The sequence below is a fragment of the Phyllostomus hastatus genome, unplaced genomic scaffold (genome assembly GCF_019186645.2).
Source record: "Phyllostomus hastatus isolate PE091 unplaced genomic scaffold, TTU_PhHast_1.1 phas_scaffold_93, whole genome shotgun sequence".
NCBI lineage: Eukaryota > Metazoa > Chordata > Mammalia > Chiroptera > Phyllostomidae > Phyllostomus > Phyllostomus hastatus.
Genome location: NW_025334042.1, coordinates 21,655,521 through 21,674,026, shown reverse-complemented (window position 1 = coordinate 21,674,026; position 18,506 = coordinate 21,655,521). Strand labels below are relative to the sequence as shown.

Sequence of the window (18,506 nt, the reverse complement as noted above, 5' to 3'; positions counted from 1 at the left end):
TAGCTATAGCAACTCTAACTTCGCCACATTACACTCAGGTCAGCTGCACCATTAATCACATTCTCGTTGCTCAGATGATGCAACATACTCTCGCTTTGGGAGCAGTCACCGGTCTGGAAATGAAGATCACTTGCCAAAGAGAAAAGATAAATTTGGCAGGATAACCTCCCATCCACATTTTTTCCCAAAACATTTCTCATTTGCAAATAATTAAAGTACAGGAAATTCCAAAGATTTGTCCCAAATGCTGCTGCACTGTAAGATGATCGCTATAAAAAATCAGAATTTTCAGGGCTCAAAAAGAGAGAAAGCCTGGAAATATACTTTTTTTTAAACTGAAAGTGAACAGGTTCTTCATTCTTAATACTAGAGCAGTATTTCAAATATTTCCAGTTTGTCAAAGGTAAAGTTCAAGTACAATTCAAAGAGTATGTGTTGCATGTCACAACCTGCTGAGAGTACCGTTTTCTGTCTGTACTTACAGTCACACAAAAGTCTCCACACTGGCACTACTGGGAGCAAGATCACTTAAAATTAGAACATATGTTCTGCCAGGGCAGAGACTTTCTTCAGCTTTAGATGCATAAAGATGCAAAAATTTCCCATCTTTGCTAGTTTTTCATGTAAAACTTCAGGTTGCATAAAGGGCCTTTAAAAAAAAAACTTCTGGTTCATGAGGGTATCAATACTCTGAATTATCTTCTTTCAAATACTAAAAAAAGTGAATGTACAAAGCTATTTGGTCTTAGAAAAACAGAAAAGGAGAAACATCTCTGGAAATCAAAGTTTTATTGACACAGGTTCTGAGAAGGAATACAGCTCTGAGAGAGCTTTAAGGAAATCCCTGGTGAAGCATTTTCAAAATATCTTTTCATTTCTAAACCACTCAAATATGCAGAATAACAAGATCTCAGATGCATTTACTACAGCTTTCATGATCCTCATTTTACAAGTGGTAATCTGAGGTACAGGAAGAAGGAGGAGTTTCCTCCAATATTTCTCAAGGAAGTAGAGGAGCACAGAAAGAAAAAAAACAGGAATTCTGATATTGACATACTCTTCTGTAACATATTTTTATCGCTTTTCAGCCCTTTTTTATTCAGATGCCCGAGGGAACCCTAGTCATCATAATCTGTTAAGAAAAGAGAGAAAAGACAAGACACTTTAAGACTTTCTGGAATGTCCTAGGCCTTGACCTCACCCTCTCCCCAAGTCCTCCTTCCTGTCAGCTGACTGCAGTAACTCTATGTAGTGCCAACGCCCCTTACACATTCCCTGTGAAGCCATCCACACATCAACATGTACACACAACAGAGTAAGAGGTTGGGGATTTTAGCTAGTAGTTCACAGAATTTCTTTTCTCTGGACATTTTTTTGTATTGATTTTAGAGAGAGAGAGAGGAGGGAGAGAGAAAGAGAGACACTGATTTGTTGTCCCATTTATTTATGTATTCATTGGTTGATTCTTGTATGTGCCCTGACCAGGGATCAAACCTGCAACCTTGGTGTACTGGGATGACGTTGTAACAAACTAAGCTACTCTGCCAGGGCTGGAAATTGTCTTAAAAGAAGTAAAATCAGTTAGGTCCCAAATGTCAAGTGAAAAGCAGGATTTTCTGTCCCCTGTACTCTTATTTTCAGAAAAAATTCTCTTTGAAAGTTGATTTTCAATATTTTAACTTACTAAGAGACTCCTACTTCTCTCAGCCACTTCCTTCATTCAACCTTTTTTAACTTTGACCTTCCTAGAGACTCTTGTGCCTCCAACTCAAAGGTGGAAGAAGGATAACTTTTAGGGAAAAATGAGATTGTGCTGAACCATATATGGGTAGCACAGGGTATAGATAAAACCTGGCCTTAATTTCTCAGAGTTTTGCAAGATAAACATTCCCTTCTCCAGGGACCTTCTTAGAAAAAATAGACTTCATTTAAGCAAAATAACACATAGTGAGGGAGGGAACACTGATCTCCAGGGGTGGGATTTCTCTACTTTTTCTGTATTTCTAAGCATCTACAAAAATTTTGTGTTATTCTTTCAATTAAGAAAAAAGAAATGGAAACATTTCATATCTATTAAGTTAACATAAACAGATAAAAATGATAAAACCAAATTCTGATGAGGTGCTGGAGAATTAATGATGTCCTTAGATTGTGCTAATGGTGTTATAAAATAGTACAATCTTTGAAACAAGTTGAATATATGTAAGAAGAATGTTTAATGAGTTACATCTTTCAGCTATGATAACATCACTTCAGTAATATAGCCCCTCATCCCAAATAACTAAAAAACCCCACTTCTGCCAAGATGCTTAGAGCTTTTTTATTAGGCTAAAAAAAGAACCTACTTACTGGGGAATGATTATACTGTATAATGAAATACCACATTCCCATAAAAGGATAACTATGTGAACTAGGAAGATACATTGAAAGGTGTATATAAAAAAGACCAAACAAAAGATAAAGCACATGTAACAGTGAGCACACAGTGACTAAAGCCATGTAAAAACTAGGTACACAGTGATAAGGATATCATTGCACACAACTGATGAAGATTACTCTTTTTTCCTGGTTTACTTGGCATTTTTTTCCTTTCTGGTTTACTGTGTGTGTGTGTGTGTGTGTGTAAGAGAGAGTGTTCAGATGACTATTTCATATATGTAAGAAAAAAAAACTTCCCAATCCCATAAGCTTCTAACTCAAGAGTTTTAGTACAAATCTGCTGTATTGCAACACATTTCTCCTTTTCACTGCCCTGATGTTTTTGTTCAGTTAAGAGACTATATAATGTGGGAAGAGAAAACATAATTAAATTCTTTGAGAACAGAGCTGTTGATATGTTTTAATTTTTCCCCAGTTTCCTTAGATTTCAAAGAGGTGTAAGTCCATGGCCAGTTGCTCTTATCCAATAAATCATTATTATGATATTCATGAAGGTAGTGTTACATGGTAGAAAGGGCACCACACAGTTTCAGTCCTTGTTCTGATATTAATTAGCCATATGACATTGGGTATATCAGTTACTCCTCTGACCCTGGCCATTTCCAACCACAAAATATGGATTGTAATATTTTAACTGCCTGGGAGCAGTGAGCTGGATTAAATAACCTTACAGTCCCTTATAGTTCTGGGATTTATGTCAATGATCTTGACAGGGATTTCTCACTCATTGGAGCCCACTGATAAATTAGAAGGCTAGAGAAAATGACTAATACATTCACGCAGATACACACCTATGTTGTCTAATCCAGGATTAAGTCCCATAGCAAGAAGACAAATGTGGTAACATCTGGGGGGAAATTATGTCTTCCTGGCCCCTCCAAACTCTAATATAGTCAACATTGCTTAGAGAATGTTCTAGTCCCCTGCCATTAGTCTTCAACATGTTTTATTGTAATGAAACCAGTTAAAAAAAACAGTTACGTATTTAGTTGCCATGAAGGTAAGCAGAAAAGAGATGACTGGTCTCCAGCTGGCAGATCAAGGACAGCCACTTAGGGCAAAAAAGAGTGAGAAAGAACAGAATTCCTTTTTTATAAAGGAATTCCTTATTTATACTGGTATGAGGTCTTTGAGAAATGATCTGCTATAGAGAAAAGTCATTTTTATTTTTATTTGAAATCATGGAAGAAGCTATAAACTATAGGTGAATATAATAAATGAGCAGAAACTTAGTTTTAATAGGATATATGAGAAAGACAGAAATGACAGAAAAAGATAATTCTTTTGTTTATTTAACAAAACCAGTTATCCACATTTAAAGCACTAGCAATGTATCTAATGGAGGTGTAATTGCTGGATCAATTTAAGATTTATAATTCTTGATAAGCAAGTTAAAGATATACTTCTCTACATTAGGGTGACCACAATAATGTTAACTGTTATTCAAATCCCTTTCCTCTCTAAGCCCATGTTAAAATTATGATTTAAAAATATGCAATTAATATGAATTATAAACATCCTCAGAATTGTATTCTTGGAGTTTAATTCTAAATAATTTACTTGAGACATCAAGAAAGCAGAAGAAAAATCTTATTAAGATAACATTAAGTAGACAAGGGAACACATGCAATTATTAACCATGAAAGGAGAAAATAAAATGTTATGGGTAATTTTATAACAATGTAGAGATTCCCTATGGACATCTACACATTCTCCAAGAAGGCAAACATAAACTATTTCTTTGATGTAGGCTACAGATTCATGGGCTATGGATAAAATATCTGACAAACACAGAGCAGACTTTAGCTTGGTTTCCTTATTTTCTCAAAGGCTTGCTCCACTCCACCAACACATACACACTGTTAGGTGCCAGTGTTATGTAAAGGCAAACAAAATACTAAGTGTCACTTTCAGGAACTTACAAGAAGGAAAACCACAAAAATGTTGGACTGTTTAAAGAAGGATAGTTGAACTCTCATATTAACAAATAAAGTTTTTGTTGGCATTTTGATGATCGCCATTAATATAATGATCCTGATGATAAGAGGAACAGAAATTCTAAGAGAAATTCATGGGTTTAGAAGTTTAAGAGGAGGGAAGTAGCAAAGGAGTGAAAAGGGGGTGGGACAAGGGGAACTCCCATTTTTATTTCAGATACTTCTATTTTTAGCTGACTGAACTGTTTACCTTCGAAATATAAAACAACTTAACACAATTAAAATATGACTAATTAGAAGCATTAGATTATACCATAAATAACATCACAATTACATTAGCCAAGGTAAAAATGAAGGAGAGAATCCTAGAAGCAGCAAGAGATAAGGGGACAGTAACCTACAAAGGAGTTCTCATCAGACTGTCAGCTGATTTCTCAAAAGAGATCTTACAGGCAAGAAGGGGCTGGAAAGAAGTATTCCAAGTCATGAAAGACAAGGACCTATATCCCAGATTACTCTATCCAGCAAAGTTTTCATTTAGAATGGAAGGGCAGATAAAGTGCTTCTCAGATAAGGTCAAGTTAAAGGAGTTCATCATCACCAAGCCCTTATTTTATGAAATGTTAAAGGGACTTATCTAAGAAAAGAAGATACAGAAAAAAACATGTATAGTAAAAGGACAGCAAACTCACAATTATTAACAACCACACCTAAAGCAAAACCAAAAGAAACTAAGCAAACAACTAGAACAGGAACAGAACCACAGAAATGGAGATCACATGGAGGGTTAGCAACAGGGGAGTGGGAGGAGGAAAGAGGGGGGAAAAATACAGAGAATAAGTAGCATAGATGGTAGGTAGAAAATAGACAGGGGGAGGGCAAGAACAGTATGGGAAATGTAGAAGCTAAAGAACTTATGACCCATGGACATGAACTAAAGCGGGGTGGGGGGGAATGTGGGTGGGAGAGGGTGTACGGGGTGGAGGGGAGTGAAGGGGGGAAATGGGACAATTGTAATAGCATAATCAATAAAATATATTTAAAAAAATTTTTAAAATACCATAAATAGGGGAAAGAGGAGAAAGAAAATTTTTTTTCTAAATAGTTTTAATTCTATTCACTTATCATTGCCTTATCATGACTGCCTCCTATCCTTGGTTAGTTCCCACAAAGTGAGTGAGCAGTGCATGTTTATGTATTTTAGAAAATAGGGATTTTTTTGTGAGAGGCATTCTTTCTTCTTCTCTCCTTTTCTCCTGCCATTATTAATTATGCTCCCAGAAGATGGAAACACCTGGAAGAAGCAGCAGTCAGCACCAGTGTCAAAGAATCAAGGGATATCCATAGTCCAGCCCTGTTTTCTCCCATAGCACTTAATTGGTTCAATCTTGATCCAAGCAAAAGACAATAATTTAAATAGGTTACAAAGGTAGAAATATACCATCCAAATACTTGGTCTTTACTCTCTTATCCAATGATATGTGTGAATCAAATATGTTAGGAAACAAACAGAAAAAATTGAAACTTAAGGAACTTGTCACATGCTCCTCCCTTGCTTTATTATTCCTGGCCATGGAAGAAGAGGTTTTTAATTTTTAAATAACCTCATTCTGGCTTCTAAAGATTATGCATTCAAATGTCAACGTGACAATAACTGGACATTGGTTAGAACTAGCTGATCAGCTCTGTTTTTAATAAAAGGGTGCCCACAACAGTCACCTAAGCTACGTAAAACAATGATCAGCATATACAGGAAGTTAGGGATGCTAAACCATATTCAGTGTATGTCACTGGAGGGGTTCTTTTTCCTAGTCATCATGAGAGGTTACATTTTCCGTCACTCATGTGCTCACTGGAATTAGAACCATAACATCCAACTAAACCATCTGACAATATAACCTACCTAGTGAATATGGAAAATAAGTGAGAAATCATTTTTAATTGACTCATTTTATTATAAATTGAATTCTAAGCTTCTTTTCTCCTTTTATTAAATAAACACTAAGAGCCATATCATTGGGCTGATGACTAGAGAAGGAAAACATCATCACTTTGCAAGAAACTATAGACTGGGAAGTATACAAATTTATACATGACTAGTAAAGGAAGCATAATATAAGTACCCAAAAAGAAATAAAATGAAAATTCTATAAGTGTGAGAAGAGTGAGAAGAGTGAGAAGTGGGGCTAATTCACCTAGGAGAAACTGAGGTAAGGCTTCATAGTCTTAATAGACCTTTAGGACTAAAATTTTAAAAGGGAACAATGCGGGGAAGGCAGGAATTTTGAGAATGAATGAAGAATAATCCAGGGTTTGCAAATAAGATTGGCTGTGAGACTGTAAAGGTGGATTGCGTTCAGATTGTGGAAGACCTGAATATTAAATATGGACTAATTTCGAGGGATCAAAAACTTCTGATCAAGTGAGTAATGTAATTTGCAACTATATTTAGAAAAATAAATAGCAACAGTGTGGAAGAACACAGGAAGAACAAAATGACACTAATAGGGGAGGTTGTAGCAATGCTATGGGATTGGACAGAATGGTCTATGCTTGAGAAATGCATAGAGGGTAGACTTACTTACATGACTTAGTAAGTGACTAACTGTGAAGAGGAGGTGGACAGAAGGAAGAACTCATTTCCAGCTTTACAGATGAGGTGATTTGGTGAATGGTGATGCATTAAGGGACAAGATAAGTAAAGCAGGTTTTGGTTGGAAAGATAATGAATTTTTCTTAGCATTCTTGAGTTGGAGTGCCTAAGGGGCATTCACAGAGAGAAGATGTCTGATCTGGCAGACAACCAGAAATATAAGGCTGAAGCTTGGGCTAAGAGTTCAAGATTAGAATCTAGTTTGGACATTCATTTCTTGGAGTCATGGAAAGAGATGAGATGAGAGAGGGTGGGGGGACAGAAAAAGAGAGAAAGAGACAGAGAGAGAACAGGAGAATAGCCCTGACTGGTGTGTCCCAGTGGGTTGGGTATCCTCCCACAAACCTCAGGGTTGCCGGTTAGATTCTGGGTCAGGGAACATGCCTGGGTTACCCGGATGCGGGCGTGAGAGAGGCAACTGATCAATGTTTCTCTCCCTCCCTCTAAAAATAAACTTTAAAAAACCTTAAAAATAAAAACAGGAGGGCAAATAAAAGATCAGAAAAAGAATGGACGAGAACCGAAACCATCTACAACAAAAAGGAGAGACCAAGAGAAGTGAGACTCAAGCCAGTTGACTTAGTCCCCTGTGAATGACTCTGATAGAAAGATTTAGGGGGACCCAACATTAGACTGTGTATCTCCGTTTCTGTGTGCTCTTGCACTCTGCTCAGCTAGTTAGCTGAGAGTCAGTCCAGCTCTATAAAATTCAATTATGGTACCAAAGATTCACACAATATGTTCCCAATTATAGTCCTTTATCTCACTGAGGTACTAATTTGTTAGACCAGGAGTGTACATTCTTACCTGTATACTCTTGCTCCTAAAAAAATTTCTAGTGTCCTTTCTATATTTCTCAGAGCTTCCTTCCAAAGATCCAATTATGTGACTTCCTGATTAAAGCCTTATCCATGTCAAAGCTGAAATTATGTTAACAATAACCATAACCTAGTTTCAAACTGATTAGTTTATTCCTTAACCTAAAGTAGACAAAATTTTTAAGCTTTACTGAAATATTAGACAACACTTTCTCAAGTAACCTATGCTGTTTCCAACATGGATAATGGTACTCATTTAGACACAGCTACACAAAACCAAGGGCTGCTGTGTGTTGCACGCCCCAAGCAATCCATTAAGTAACAAATGACTATTAAGAAATTTAATAAGGCACTTTAAAAAGCCTAGTCTTAGCACAGCTATCTCCTCCCCCCATCTTCCTAACCATTAGCTGCCCAGTGCCTATGAAACTGGGTTGGGGGCTCACAATTTTTTATGTAAGGAGTTTTTTCTCCACTCTGGCCAGCCACAAAGAGATGGGCTTGTTCTGACCCATCTCCCACCAGGCATTTACGAGAAAAAAGTCTCTCACAAGATCCTTACACATAATCAGCATTTTTGTTTGCTGCAGTCCCAGTCATTTCCTACCTTAGGCCAGTTTTGACATGCACCAGCCTTTGGCACTGAGTCTACATTGTGTGTGCGGGCGTGACATCAGCCGTCCTGCCCCTTAGCAGGGTCTGTGAGGAGGAGACGTACAATGGTGCTTTGAGGCACAACAAAGCCCCTTCCTCTTATATTTAGGATTTCTGACATTTTTTCCTTCCATTTAAAATTCTTCTTCCCATTTAAATTTTTAAAAAAATTTATTAAGATCATAAAGAAGAAAGAGGGAGTTGGCAGGCCTAGAGGGACTAAAAGTTGGGAGGGATGAGAGTTTAAGAAAAGTCATAAAACTGCTTTGTGGTTGCATCTCTTGCCAACTGGATTCAGTGTTAAAATAGAGCTAAGATTCATTCACAGAAGAGGGTTCTAGGTTTGGAAACCTTTAAAAATTCTTCCTACATTCTCAAATAGATGAGCCCTAAAAATTCAAGAACATTTCTAGGCAGCAAAGCTCCAGGAACTGACTGTGCTTTATGGGAAGAGATAGACAAAGTCACCCCCAAATATAATTGAGGATAGGTCAGTTATCTCATTTTTATCTCAGAAAGAGTGCTTCATACTGTTACTTCACAAATACAGGTATTTGGGCCAAACAGTTAAAAAAATTCAGCTCTCCTATCTAGACAGAATCTAAAGTAAATGATGGCTTTGCTTCCCATCAGATCTGTTTATTTCATTATAAAGACTGCTGTAACAAACCATCCTCATGGACAAAGCCAGATATGAAGGAAACTATGAGAAAACTGGAAAAATTTACCAGTTCTGCGGCCCCTGGATTGCGTTGTAAGTCACCAGCATATGTAACTCATTTTCTAGTTAAGTAATTCCCTCTGGGGACCTGGTCTGCAATCCACACGAAGGATCAAATTTCATTAGCAGTTGTAGGAAAATGCAACCCTGTGCATTTGCAAGTCAAAAATCCTGAAGGCTACAGCTAGTCTGGCTATCTTCATTGATTTTTCCTGGGAGAGGATTTTAGCTGATAGAAAACATTTGTTGGAAGGCACAGATGAGGAAGTTGAGAAGAAGAGAAGGGATTCAGCTAGCAGAGACAACTAAGCCTCAGTCTTAACGTTAAACTCTGGCCTTAACACTCAGCCTGCAGCTGTGTCCAAGAGAACGATTCAGCAGTAATTCCACCCCCCAAAGCGACAAATGACAAAAGACACAGGAAGACAAATTAAAAGGGCAAGCGTACAAAAACACATAACCCATCCATATCAAATTCTCTCCATTTCTGGACATCAACCTGAAGCCCAGTGTGCGCTTGATTTCACATGAAATCAGGTTGGAGATTCACAAATCTTAGCATCTATGCAAATAATTTGAGGTTTTTAGTTAACTCATTTAACTTCATTTAAAAGACAGACTGACTACGCTTGCCACCGCTCAAACTGTCTGGATTAGAAACCAGCTTTGTTGCTTTACTTGATTTGGCTTTAGCAAGTTTTAAACCCTCCCAATCCTTACCTTGGTTTGAGTTGGTTCGCCTTTCTCAAACATCATTTTCAGCCTGTTCAGAGGAACATTGTATTTCTCTATCTTGTTCGCAGCCTCTGTATTTTCACTGATTTCAGGCTTTCCTACTTCATGCCTGGATTCTCCTACTAGACAATTTTCCATTTTTGTACTTTCTGGTGAGTGGTCTTTTAGATGCTCACTGTCCTCAATGAGGGGGTACGGATACTGAGTGTGGGCTTCAGCAGGTGACCCACGTCTCGGTCTGGGGTGGACCCGCTCCTCTCGGTTGGCTTCGGCCCCAGAGGCAGAGCTGCTCACCACTTCAGCAGGATGGTCGCCTCTGTGCCTGACCTCAGTGCTGCTGTTTCGCAGAGAGTCTGGGAGAGACTCGGCTCCCAGCCCCGGGTTCTCCCACTTCTTCTTTAACACGGTCAGGATTCCCCTTCTAAAGTGCTGGGGGAGATTTTCAGTGTTCTAGAAGAACAAGAAGTAAGTGCCAGTTATAACTTGCCTGCTGAAACATTCAAGCATGATGTTCTTTGTAAAAGGAAAGTTAAAACTCCAGCCTGCTCCAGGTCCACTGGCGTTTCAGACAGCTGTGAACAGTTACAGCACTGCCACATGGAGGAAAAGCATCCACCCCAGGAGAGGGAGAGGGGAAGAGAGAAAAAGTCAGGAGCTGAAGCAGGAAGTGATAAAACAGGATAGCCTTATAAGGACAAAATGAGAAGAAAGGAGAGCCCAGATCTAATGACAGTTACAGTGGAGACAAGAGATTTTTATCCAAAGATTAATAGGGAAAATGAGAAAGTAAAAGCAAATACTAAGTATTTTAAGCACTGTAAATATGCATTAATAAAAGGTCATCATTACATGCCACAAAATTACATGGTGAATGCTGCTTTTTCTTTCTTATTTTAAAGACAAAGATGCAATATAGCTAAAACGATGGAATGTATTAATTGTGAATAGCATCAAGGATTGCAACTATTTGTGGAATTTAAAGGCTTTTCATCAGGCTTTTACATGTATTTGCATAAATGATATTTCATCATATCTGACATAATTTGTGTGCATATAAACAGTCAAATTTTATTTTTACATAAGAATCCAGTTCTTTTTTCCCCTGCTCTTATCTCCATGTTTGTCCATGTGTAAATTCTCAGGTATCAGAAAATTCACTACTTTACAGATCCTTTGGCTGAAAAATTATCCAGACTTTATATGAAAATACCAGCACCCACTCTCTTGACTGAAGGATGGACATTTAAACATCTAAGAAGAGTTCATTTTCACCTGGGTCAAAATGGAATTAATTTCAAAATATAAGATAGACTGAAAACAACCTGGACACTGTCAATGTCAGCCTACAGTAATAGAGGAAACATCCTTATTTAAATAAAATTCAATGTTCCGTCATCTGAAAGTACTCCTAAATAGAGCAGCGTCACCTTCCCAACAAACCACAAGCTCCAGTACTACCTTCTTGCCTTCCATTCCTGTAGTTTGTGACTTACCAGTCTTTCAACTAAGAAAGAAAATACAAACCACCTAGGACTGAAAGACCTCAGGGAATTAAACAGGATTAGCAGCTATATTGGGAATTAAGACTCTCACCCTATTACTCTTCTGAATATACTCTGAGAGCCACTTCATCAAGTAGCTCCAAGGCTCGAAAACAAGTTACATAAAAACAACTGTTTGATTTCAGTGTTTAAATCTTAGCTGACAAAATTCACTGAGGGAAGCACGTATGGCCTGGAGAGAAATAAGAAGCATGAAAAGTTTTCTTGTTGGGAAAGAAAGAATTTAGGTAACAAACAGCTCCAGAAGCTGGTGCTACCTTAACTGCCAGCGGCACTCCTGGCTCCATGCTACCTGCTGCCCGACAATGGATGAGTCATCTCCCTTCTGACTTCACCTGCCTTGCCCTTGCCCTTGCCCTGCCCCAGAAGAGCCCTGAGGATCAAAGTGGCATTTTGCATTGGTAACTGGACACTACTTTTCTCAGAGACAAGTCATATGATCAACATATATTTATGAACGTGGAAAGATGCTCATAAGATACTTTTGAGTGGAAATAAAGCAAATTATAAGATGACATGATCCCATTTTTAAATACACATGTATATTTGTAAATATAAGCAAAGTATTCGGGAAGAAAAAGTATCAGGATATTAATGGGTTACCCTTGAATCATGGATTATGGGCATTTATATATTTTTTTAATTTTTATTTTTTTAAAGATTTTATTTACTTTTTGAGAGATGGGAAGGGAGGGAGACAGAGAAGGAGAGAGACATCAATGTGTGAAAGGTGCCCTCAGCAAGGGACTTGGCCCGCAACCCAAGCATGTGCCCTGACTGGGAATCAAACCGGCAACCTTTTGGTTTGTAGGCTGGCACTCAAACCACTGAGCCTTACTAGCCAAGGCTGTATTTTCTTTTTATAATAAATATGTGTTCATTGTGTAATAAAATAAATACAAAAATAAAATTATACGTCCTTTTCATATCACAAAAAACTTCTACAGAATATTAAACAATTTTGATGCTACTGTAAACAGCTTGAAAATTGTTACTTCTGTTTTACCCGTGAGGACCAGGAGGAGAGGGATGTGCGACAGAATACCAGCAGTGTTCCAAACAAGGGCCTGGGTGGAGAACATCCCTCGGGGGCATTTTAAGGAGGAGTAAATGTGCTCTTTTATTAACAGGAGCACTTAAGGATACAAGTTCAAAAGTGCTGGGGTGGGAACTAAAAGCCGAAGGGCAGGGCTGTGTGGTCTGAGGGCGTGAAAGGCCCCTCGCCCTTAAGTCATTCCTGGCAGCACTTCCCAGGCCAGGCCAGTCACCCTGACATTTGGGACCTGAGCAAGCAAAGATGGGGAAGAATCGGAGGCTACGGTCTTTCTTTCAGGGGAACAGAGAGATGCAAGAAGGTACAGAACAAAAACAATAGGTAAACGCAGTTCGAGCAGCACAGTGAAGACAGCGTTGGTCTGAGATAGCTTGCGTAACCAATAAATACTGGATTATGGGTCGCTTATATTTTCTTCTCTCTAGCTGTATTTTCTAAAGTAAACTTGTAGGAAAGTCTTATATTACTTGTTTAATTCAGCTCCCCCCAGCCAAGCGACTTTGGACAAGTTTCTTAATTTCTGGAAACTATCAGTACCATAAGGGCTACTGTGGAGACTAGATAAATGAGACTAAGTTAAAGCATGTTGTGTAGTATTTGATATAAACGGGCACTCAGTAAGTGGCGATAATTATTGAATTGGGTGATCCTCACTACTCCGTAAGCCGTACCTCACAGTGGTGATCCCCCACAGTCCCCAGCCATCTCCCAAATCCTGAACTTGGGTTAAAGTCTCTTACTCTTCTTTCCATTCTCTCTAGATTCTCTACTTTTCTACAGTGAAGGTGTGGGGCACAAAATGAGGTAAAATTCTAGTTGATGCCATCTGTATCAAGGTTTTAACGTTTCCTCCAGTATTTTCCTAGCATAAGGCAGTAGGAAGTCAAGGATGCTGCAAGTTTTCAAGGGGCCCATTGGTTGCTGCACTACTTATAGCCTCCTTTGTCAAAGTGACACCCGGCACACTGTTCATTCTACTCGGTGAGGCTGAGAATCTTGGCAGGTTTGTCTCTGGACCATAACTGGCTGCCTGAGTTCAGATCGCGAACACCATGGAGATGTAACATAGTGTTCTTTCTGCAGGAGCATTTGACTTGCAATTAGGATGAGTCCCTGCTGTCACTCTGAGATGTGTGACTTTGAATAAATCCCTCTCTCTCTTTGGTTTTCAGTTATCCCACCTGAAAAATGAAGAGTCTGGGTCAAATGAGCTCTAATGTTGAAATGGGCCCAGGAACCTTCATATTAAAAGCAGGAGGGTGTTTGGTGGGCTACAGCAGTGGGGCTGGAGACATGAACTGTCTGGACACACAGCCTCCAAGGAAGGGAAGAAATTCCTCGGCTGAGAGCTTCTCAGAAAAGTGGTGACCAGTCATTTTGGAGGTGAGTGCCCAAAGAGCACAGATTCCAAGAAGGGAACCTGAAAATATAGCTGATGGTGGTGTGAATGGTTTGTGTTTTTGAGTCCTAAATGAAAGTGGAAGAGGAAGAGAAAAGGAGGAGAAAATTTGTGGGAATTTAGGCCATCACACTATTTGCTAAAGGAACAAATGTACCCACTTGCTCCTGAATGTTTCTCTGACTTGCTTTCCATGGTAGAATTCTTACGTATTCTTTTACCTGGTCAGTCACTTCTATAAATTTATATGGACATTTCTCCCTGTTCTTCAGGAGACGATCCAGATTTCTTACAAGTCTAGTGGGTCTTAAAAGCAACCCTCTGTCATTAGTGGAGAGAGACTGATGAGCTCTGAATAAAGTCTGTAGTTCAGTTAACAGTGTTGCACAAATGTTAACTTCTGGGTTTTTTTATAGAGATATTATTTATTTACTTTTAGAGAGAGGGAAAGGGAGGGAGAGAGGAAGAGAAGCATCGATGTGCAGCTGCTTCTCACCTGGCTGGCAACCCAGGCATGTGCCCTGACTGGAAATCAAACTGGTGACCCTCTGGTTCACAAGCCAGCACTCAATCCACTGAGCCACACCAGCCAGGGCAATTTCTTAGGTTTTGATAAAGGTACCATAGTTATGTAAAATGTTAACATTAGGGGAAGCTAGGTGGGTGGAGGTATATGGGAACTCTCTGTATTATTGTAGTAACTCTACTGTAAATTCAATATTATCTCAAAATAAAAAGTTTGTTAAAAAAATAGCAACCCTCCCTCAACTTTATGTCTTCCCCCAGTTATTGCTGTCTCCTGCATTGCATAGTTAAGGGTCTTGAAAGCAGAGACCTATAGTTGCTACTTCTGCTTTCCATTCGCTCTGATTCTACGACCAAAACACTTCTGAAGTAGCACCTATCAAGACCACAAATTACCTCTTTAAAATTTTCATTTGGTTATCTCATTTTTAACTTACTATTTTTCTCACTTACAAAAGTAATAAATTTATTGGGAGATAAAAGCTCCCAATTGATATATTCATATCAATATAGATATGAATATATATCTATATTGATTGTGGCTTTTCCCCTACTTGACACCTCCACCTCTCCCAACCAATATATCCACTGACAATGGTTTGGTGCATACATTCTCAATTTCCCCCTTATTTTTATACACAATATTTTTTCTACAAACTCATACTGTACTTACTGTTGTGTACCTTGCTTTAATCATTTAATGTGCTTTTGATATCTGTCCATGTCAATATATGAAACATTAACTATATAGTATGATACTATATGTATTATAATATACAATACATTACTATATTGAATGTATGTACCATAGTTTTCTATTCCCTCACAGATAAATACCTGCCTTATTTCAATTTTTTAAGTATTACAAAAAATTCTGCAAAAAGTATCCTTTTAAGTTTCTTTTATTTCACTCATGAGTTTTTATTAATGATAATTCCTGGAAGTAGAAATGCTGGATCTATGGTGGGGCCCCACGAGGCTCTGTCTTGGGTCCTCTTCTTTGCTCACTGTACATATCCTCTGTAGGTGGTCTGGTTCTACCCACGTGCTGTCTGTTGGTGACTCATAACCCATAACTCCAGCCAGATATCTCTCCTCACCTATTAATTCTCCTGGAAATCCTATAGGCATCTTATACTCAATCTCGTCAAAGGCTGAAGTCTCTCCTCTCTTCCCTTTATTCCTCATCCTTTAATTTGTTTCTTTTCCTGAATTCTCCATCTTGGTGAATGTGACAATTACCTTTTCAACTGTCAGAGGTACCTGTTCTCTTACACCTCCATGTTGCACCTGTGCTGCTGCCTCCGCCACTCCTCAAAGCTAATTCTCACCCCACCCCCCAAAGCTAATTCATATTTGTCCTTTGGGCTCAATCAGGCACCACTTCTGGGAAGCCTTCCTTGACATGGCATAGCCCAGGCTATGTGTCTCCCCAGCACCTCGAGTATTTCTTTCTTTTTTTCTTATTTGAATGTTTTGGATTTTTTAAAGAGTATATTTATCTATTTTTAGAGAGAGGGGAAGAGAGGGAGAGAAACATTTATTAGTTCTCTCTTGTACTCACCTGGACTGGGGACCGGACCTGCAACCCGTGCATGTGTTCTGACCCAGAAGTGCACCAGCGACCTTTTGCTTTGCAGGACGATGCCCAACCAACTGAGCCACACAGGTTAGGGCTTGAGTATTTCTTCAATATGTACTTATCATACTGGGATTATAAATTTTATTTACCAAACTCCGAACAGTCCTCCCTTGAAGGCAGGGGCCACATTTTATTCCTCTATGTCTTTAGCACCTGGTACTGAACAGATGCCCCATAACGTTTGTCTATGCTCCTGGTGTCAACTTCTGTCAGCCTACTGTCTTGAACCTAGTTCAATCAGGCCTTTATCCTATCACTCCCAAACAGCACAAGATGACCAATGACCTTCATGTGGTCAAATCCAATGGTCAGCCCTGGCTGGTGTGGCCCAGTGGATTGAGTGCTAGTCTGTGAACCAAAGGGTTGCTGGTTCGATTCCCTGTCAGGGCACATGCCTGGGTTGTGGGCCAGGTTTCCCAGCAGTGGGTGCAAGAGAGGCAACCACACCTTGATGTTCTCTCCCTCTCATTCTCCCTTACTTCCCCTCTCTCTAAAAATAAATTTTAAAAATCTTAAAAAAAAAAAGTCCAACAGTCAATTGTCGGCCTATCCATGTGTTTGACTATGTTGAGAACATAGAAACACGTTATTCACTTGACTCCTGACATTCTCTTGTTTCACTGCTATTTCACCAGTTGCTCTCTCTCAGTTTCCTATGCTGGTTCCTTCTTATATATCCAACCTTTAAACACTAAGGTGCCCTTGAGCTCAGTCCTCAACCCTTTTTTTTATTTACACTCACTCACTATGTAACCTCATGCATCTTATGTCTTTAAAGACCACTGAGTCTTTGATACATAGCTCATTATCTCCAGCCCAGATTTCCTCCAATTCTAGATTTGTACATCCAAGTTCCTATTTGACATCTCCACTTAGATCTTAATAAAAAATTTTACACTTAGTATGTCCAAAGCTGAGCTTCTACTATTTCTTCTTCTCTAAACCTGCTTTTACTCCAGTCTTCCTCATCTCAGTTAATATCGTTTTCCCAGATGTTTGGTCAAAAAACATTATCGCCATTCTTGATTCTTCTCTTTTTCTACCTCCAGTATAAATCCTGACCACTTCTCATCACCATTATCATCTTTTGCTTAAATCACTGTAATTGTCTTGCAATTGGGCATCATGCTTCTGCCATTGTAGCTCTAGCCTCTCCTCTTTTTAAAATTTAATTTAGGTCACATCATTCCTTTGCACACAAACCCTCCAAAAGTCCCCATTCAATTAGGGTTAAAGTCCAGGTCCTCACAATGACCCTATATCATCTTATTCTTCCTGTTCCCCAAACACACTAAGAATGTTTCTGCCTCAGGACCTTTGCATGTGCTCTTCTCTTTTGTCTGAATTGTTCTTCTCCCTGGCTCATGTCCTCAGATCTCTGCTCAAATGTCTAGTTATCAGGGGCTTTCCTTGACCGCCCTATACCCTATCTCTCTTATCTACTGTGTATGTTTCATAGCTAGTGTCATCACCTGTCACAATAACTTTATTTGTCTGTCTTTTCCACTAGAGTGTAAGCCCCATGGTGGCAGAGATGTAGTCTGTATGAATGCCTAAAACAGGACCTGGCACATACTAGGTGCTGTGTGAATACTTGCTAAATGAATGAAAGGAAAGAAGGAAAGAAGGAAGGAAGGAGAAAGGTGGAAAATAACAGGCAAGGGAGAGAGAGAAGGAGTAAAAAGAAACTAGCATTTGAGTAAAATGATGGTAGCTTTTTCTTACAATGTACCTGAGGGGATCCATTTTTTGAATTACAGGAAAATTAAGCTAAGGACTAATTTAGCATTACCCTGCTTAGAGAGAACAAATTGATAGGGGCATGTTATATACTAATTTAAATAGGTTAGGTACTGAAAACTGCCAGGAGGATGTTTTTGTAATGCCAGCCAAATTAAAGAATTCTTCCTCAAATATGTCTCTTTCCCCTCCATAAGATTAAATCAAGTAAGATTTCAAAAGAATTACACCATACAGCCCAGCTGGAAGTTATCCAGCAGGGAGAGTAAAGAATGAGGATGAGCAGAGAGCTTGTTTTGAGGGTTCAGCCTTTGATGGATCCTGAAGCTAAGAAACTTGCTAACTAGACTGGGCCAGGAAGTATGTTTTAAAAAAGAACCTAGAGAAGGGGTGTCAAGCTCATTTTCACCAGGGCCACATCAGCCTCAAGGTTCCCTCAAAGGGTGGAATGTAATTTCAACTCCTTAACAGTTAAGGAGTAGTTACATTTACACAGTCCTAAAATTATTTTAGCTCTTTGAAGGCAACTGTGAGGTAGATGTGGCCCCTGGTGAAAATGAGTTTGACACCCTTGACCTAGAGGATGACAACAGCAGCACTGCTGCTACCATTTGAATGCAGAGAGGT

The 18,506-nt window shown here is 39.0% G+C and overlaps 1 protein-coding gene across 5 annotated transcripts in view; it reads right to left on the bottom strand.

Moving 5' to 3' along the window:
- Nucleotides 1–18,506, bottom strand: part of LIMA1 (LIM domain and actin binding 1) — an 80,859-nt gene that overhangs the window by 23,142 nt on the left and 39,211 nt on the right. For all 5 annotated transcript variants that reach the window (XM_045830040.1, XM_045830042.1, XM_045830043.1 and 2 more), the window contains exon 4: nt 9,943–10,407. In XM_045830040.1, the coding sequence (XP_045685996.1) occupies nt 9,943–10,407 (465 nt within the window). The remainder of the gene's footprint in view (nt 1–9,942; nt 10,408–18,506) is intronic.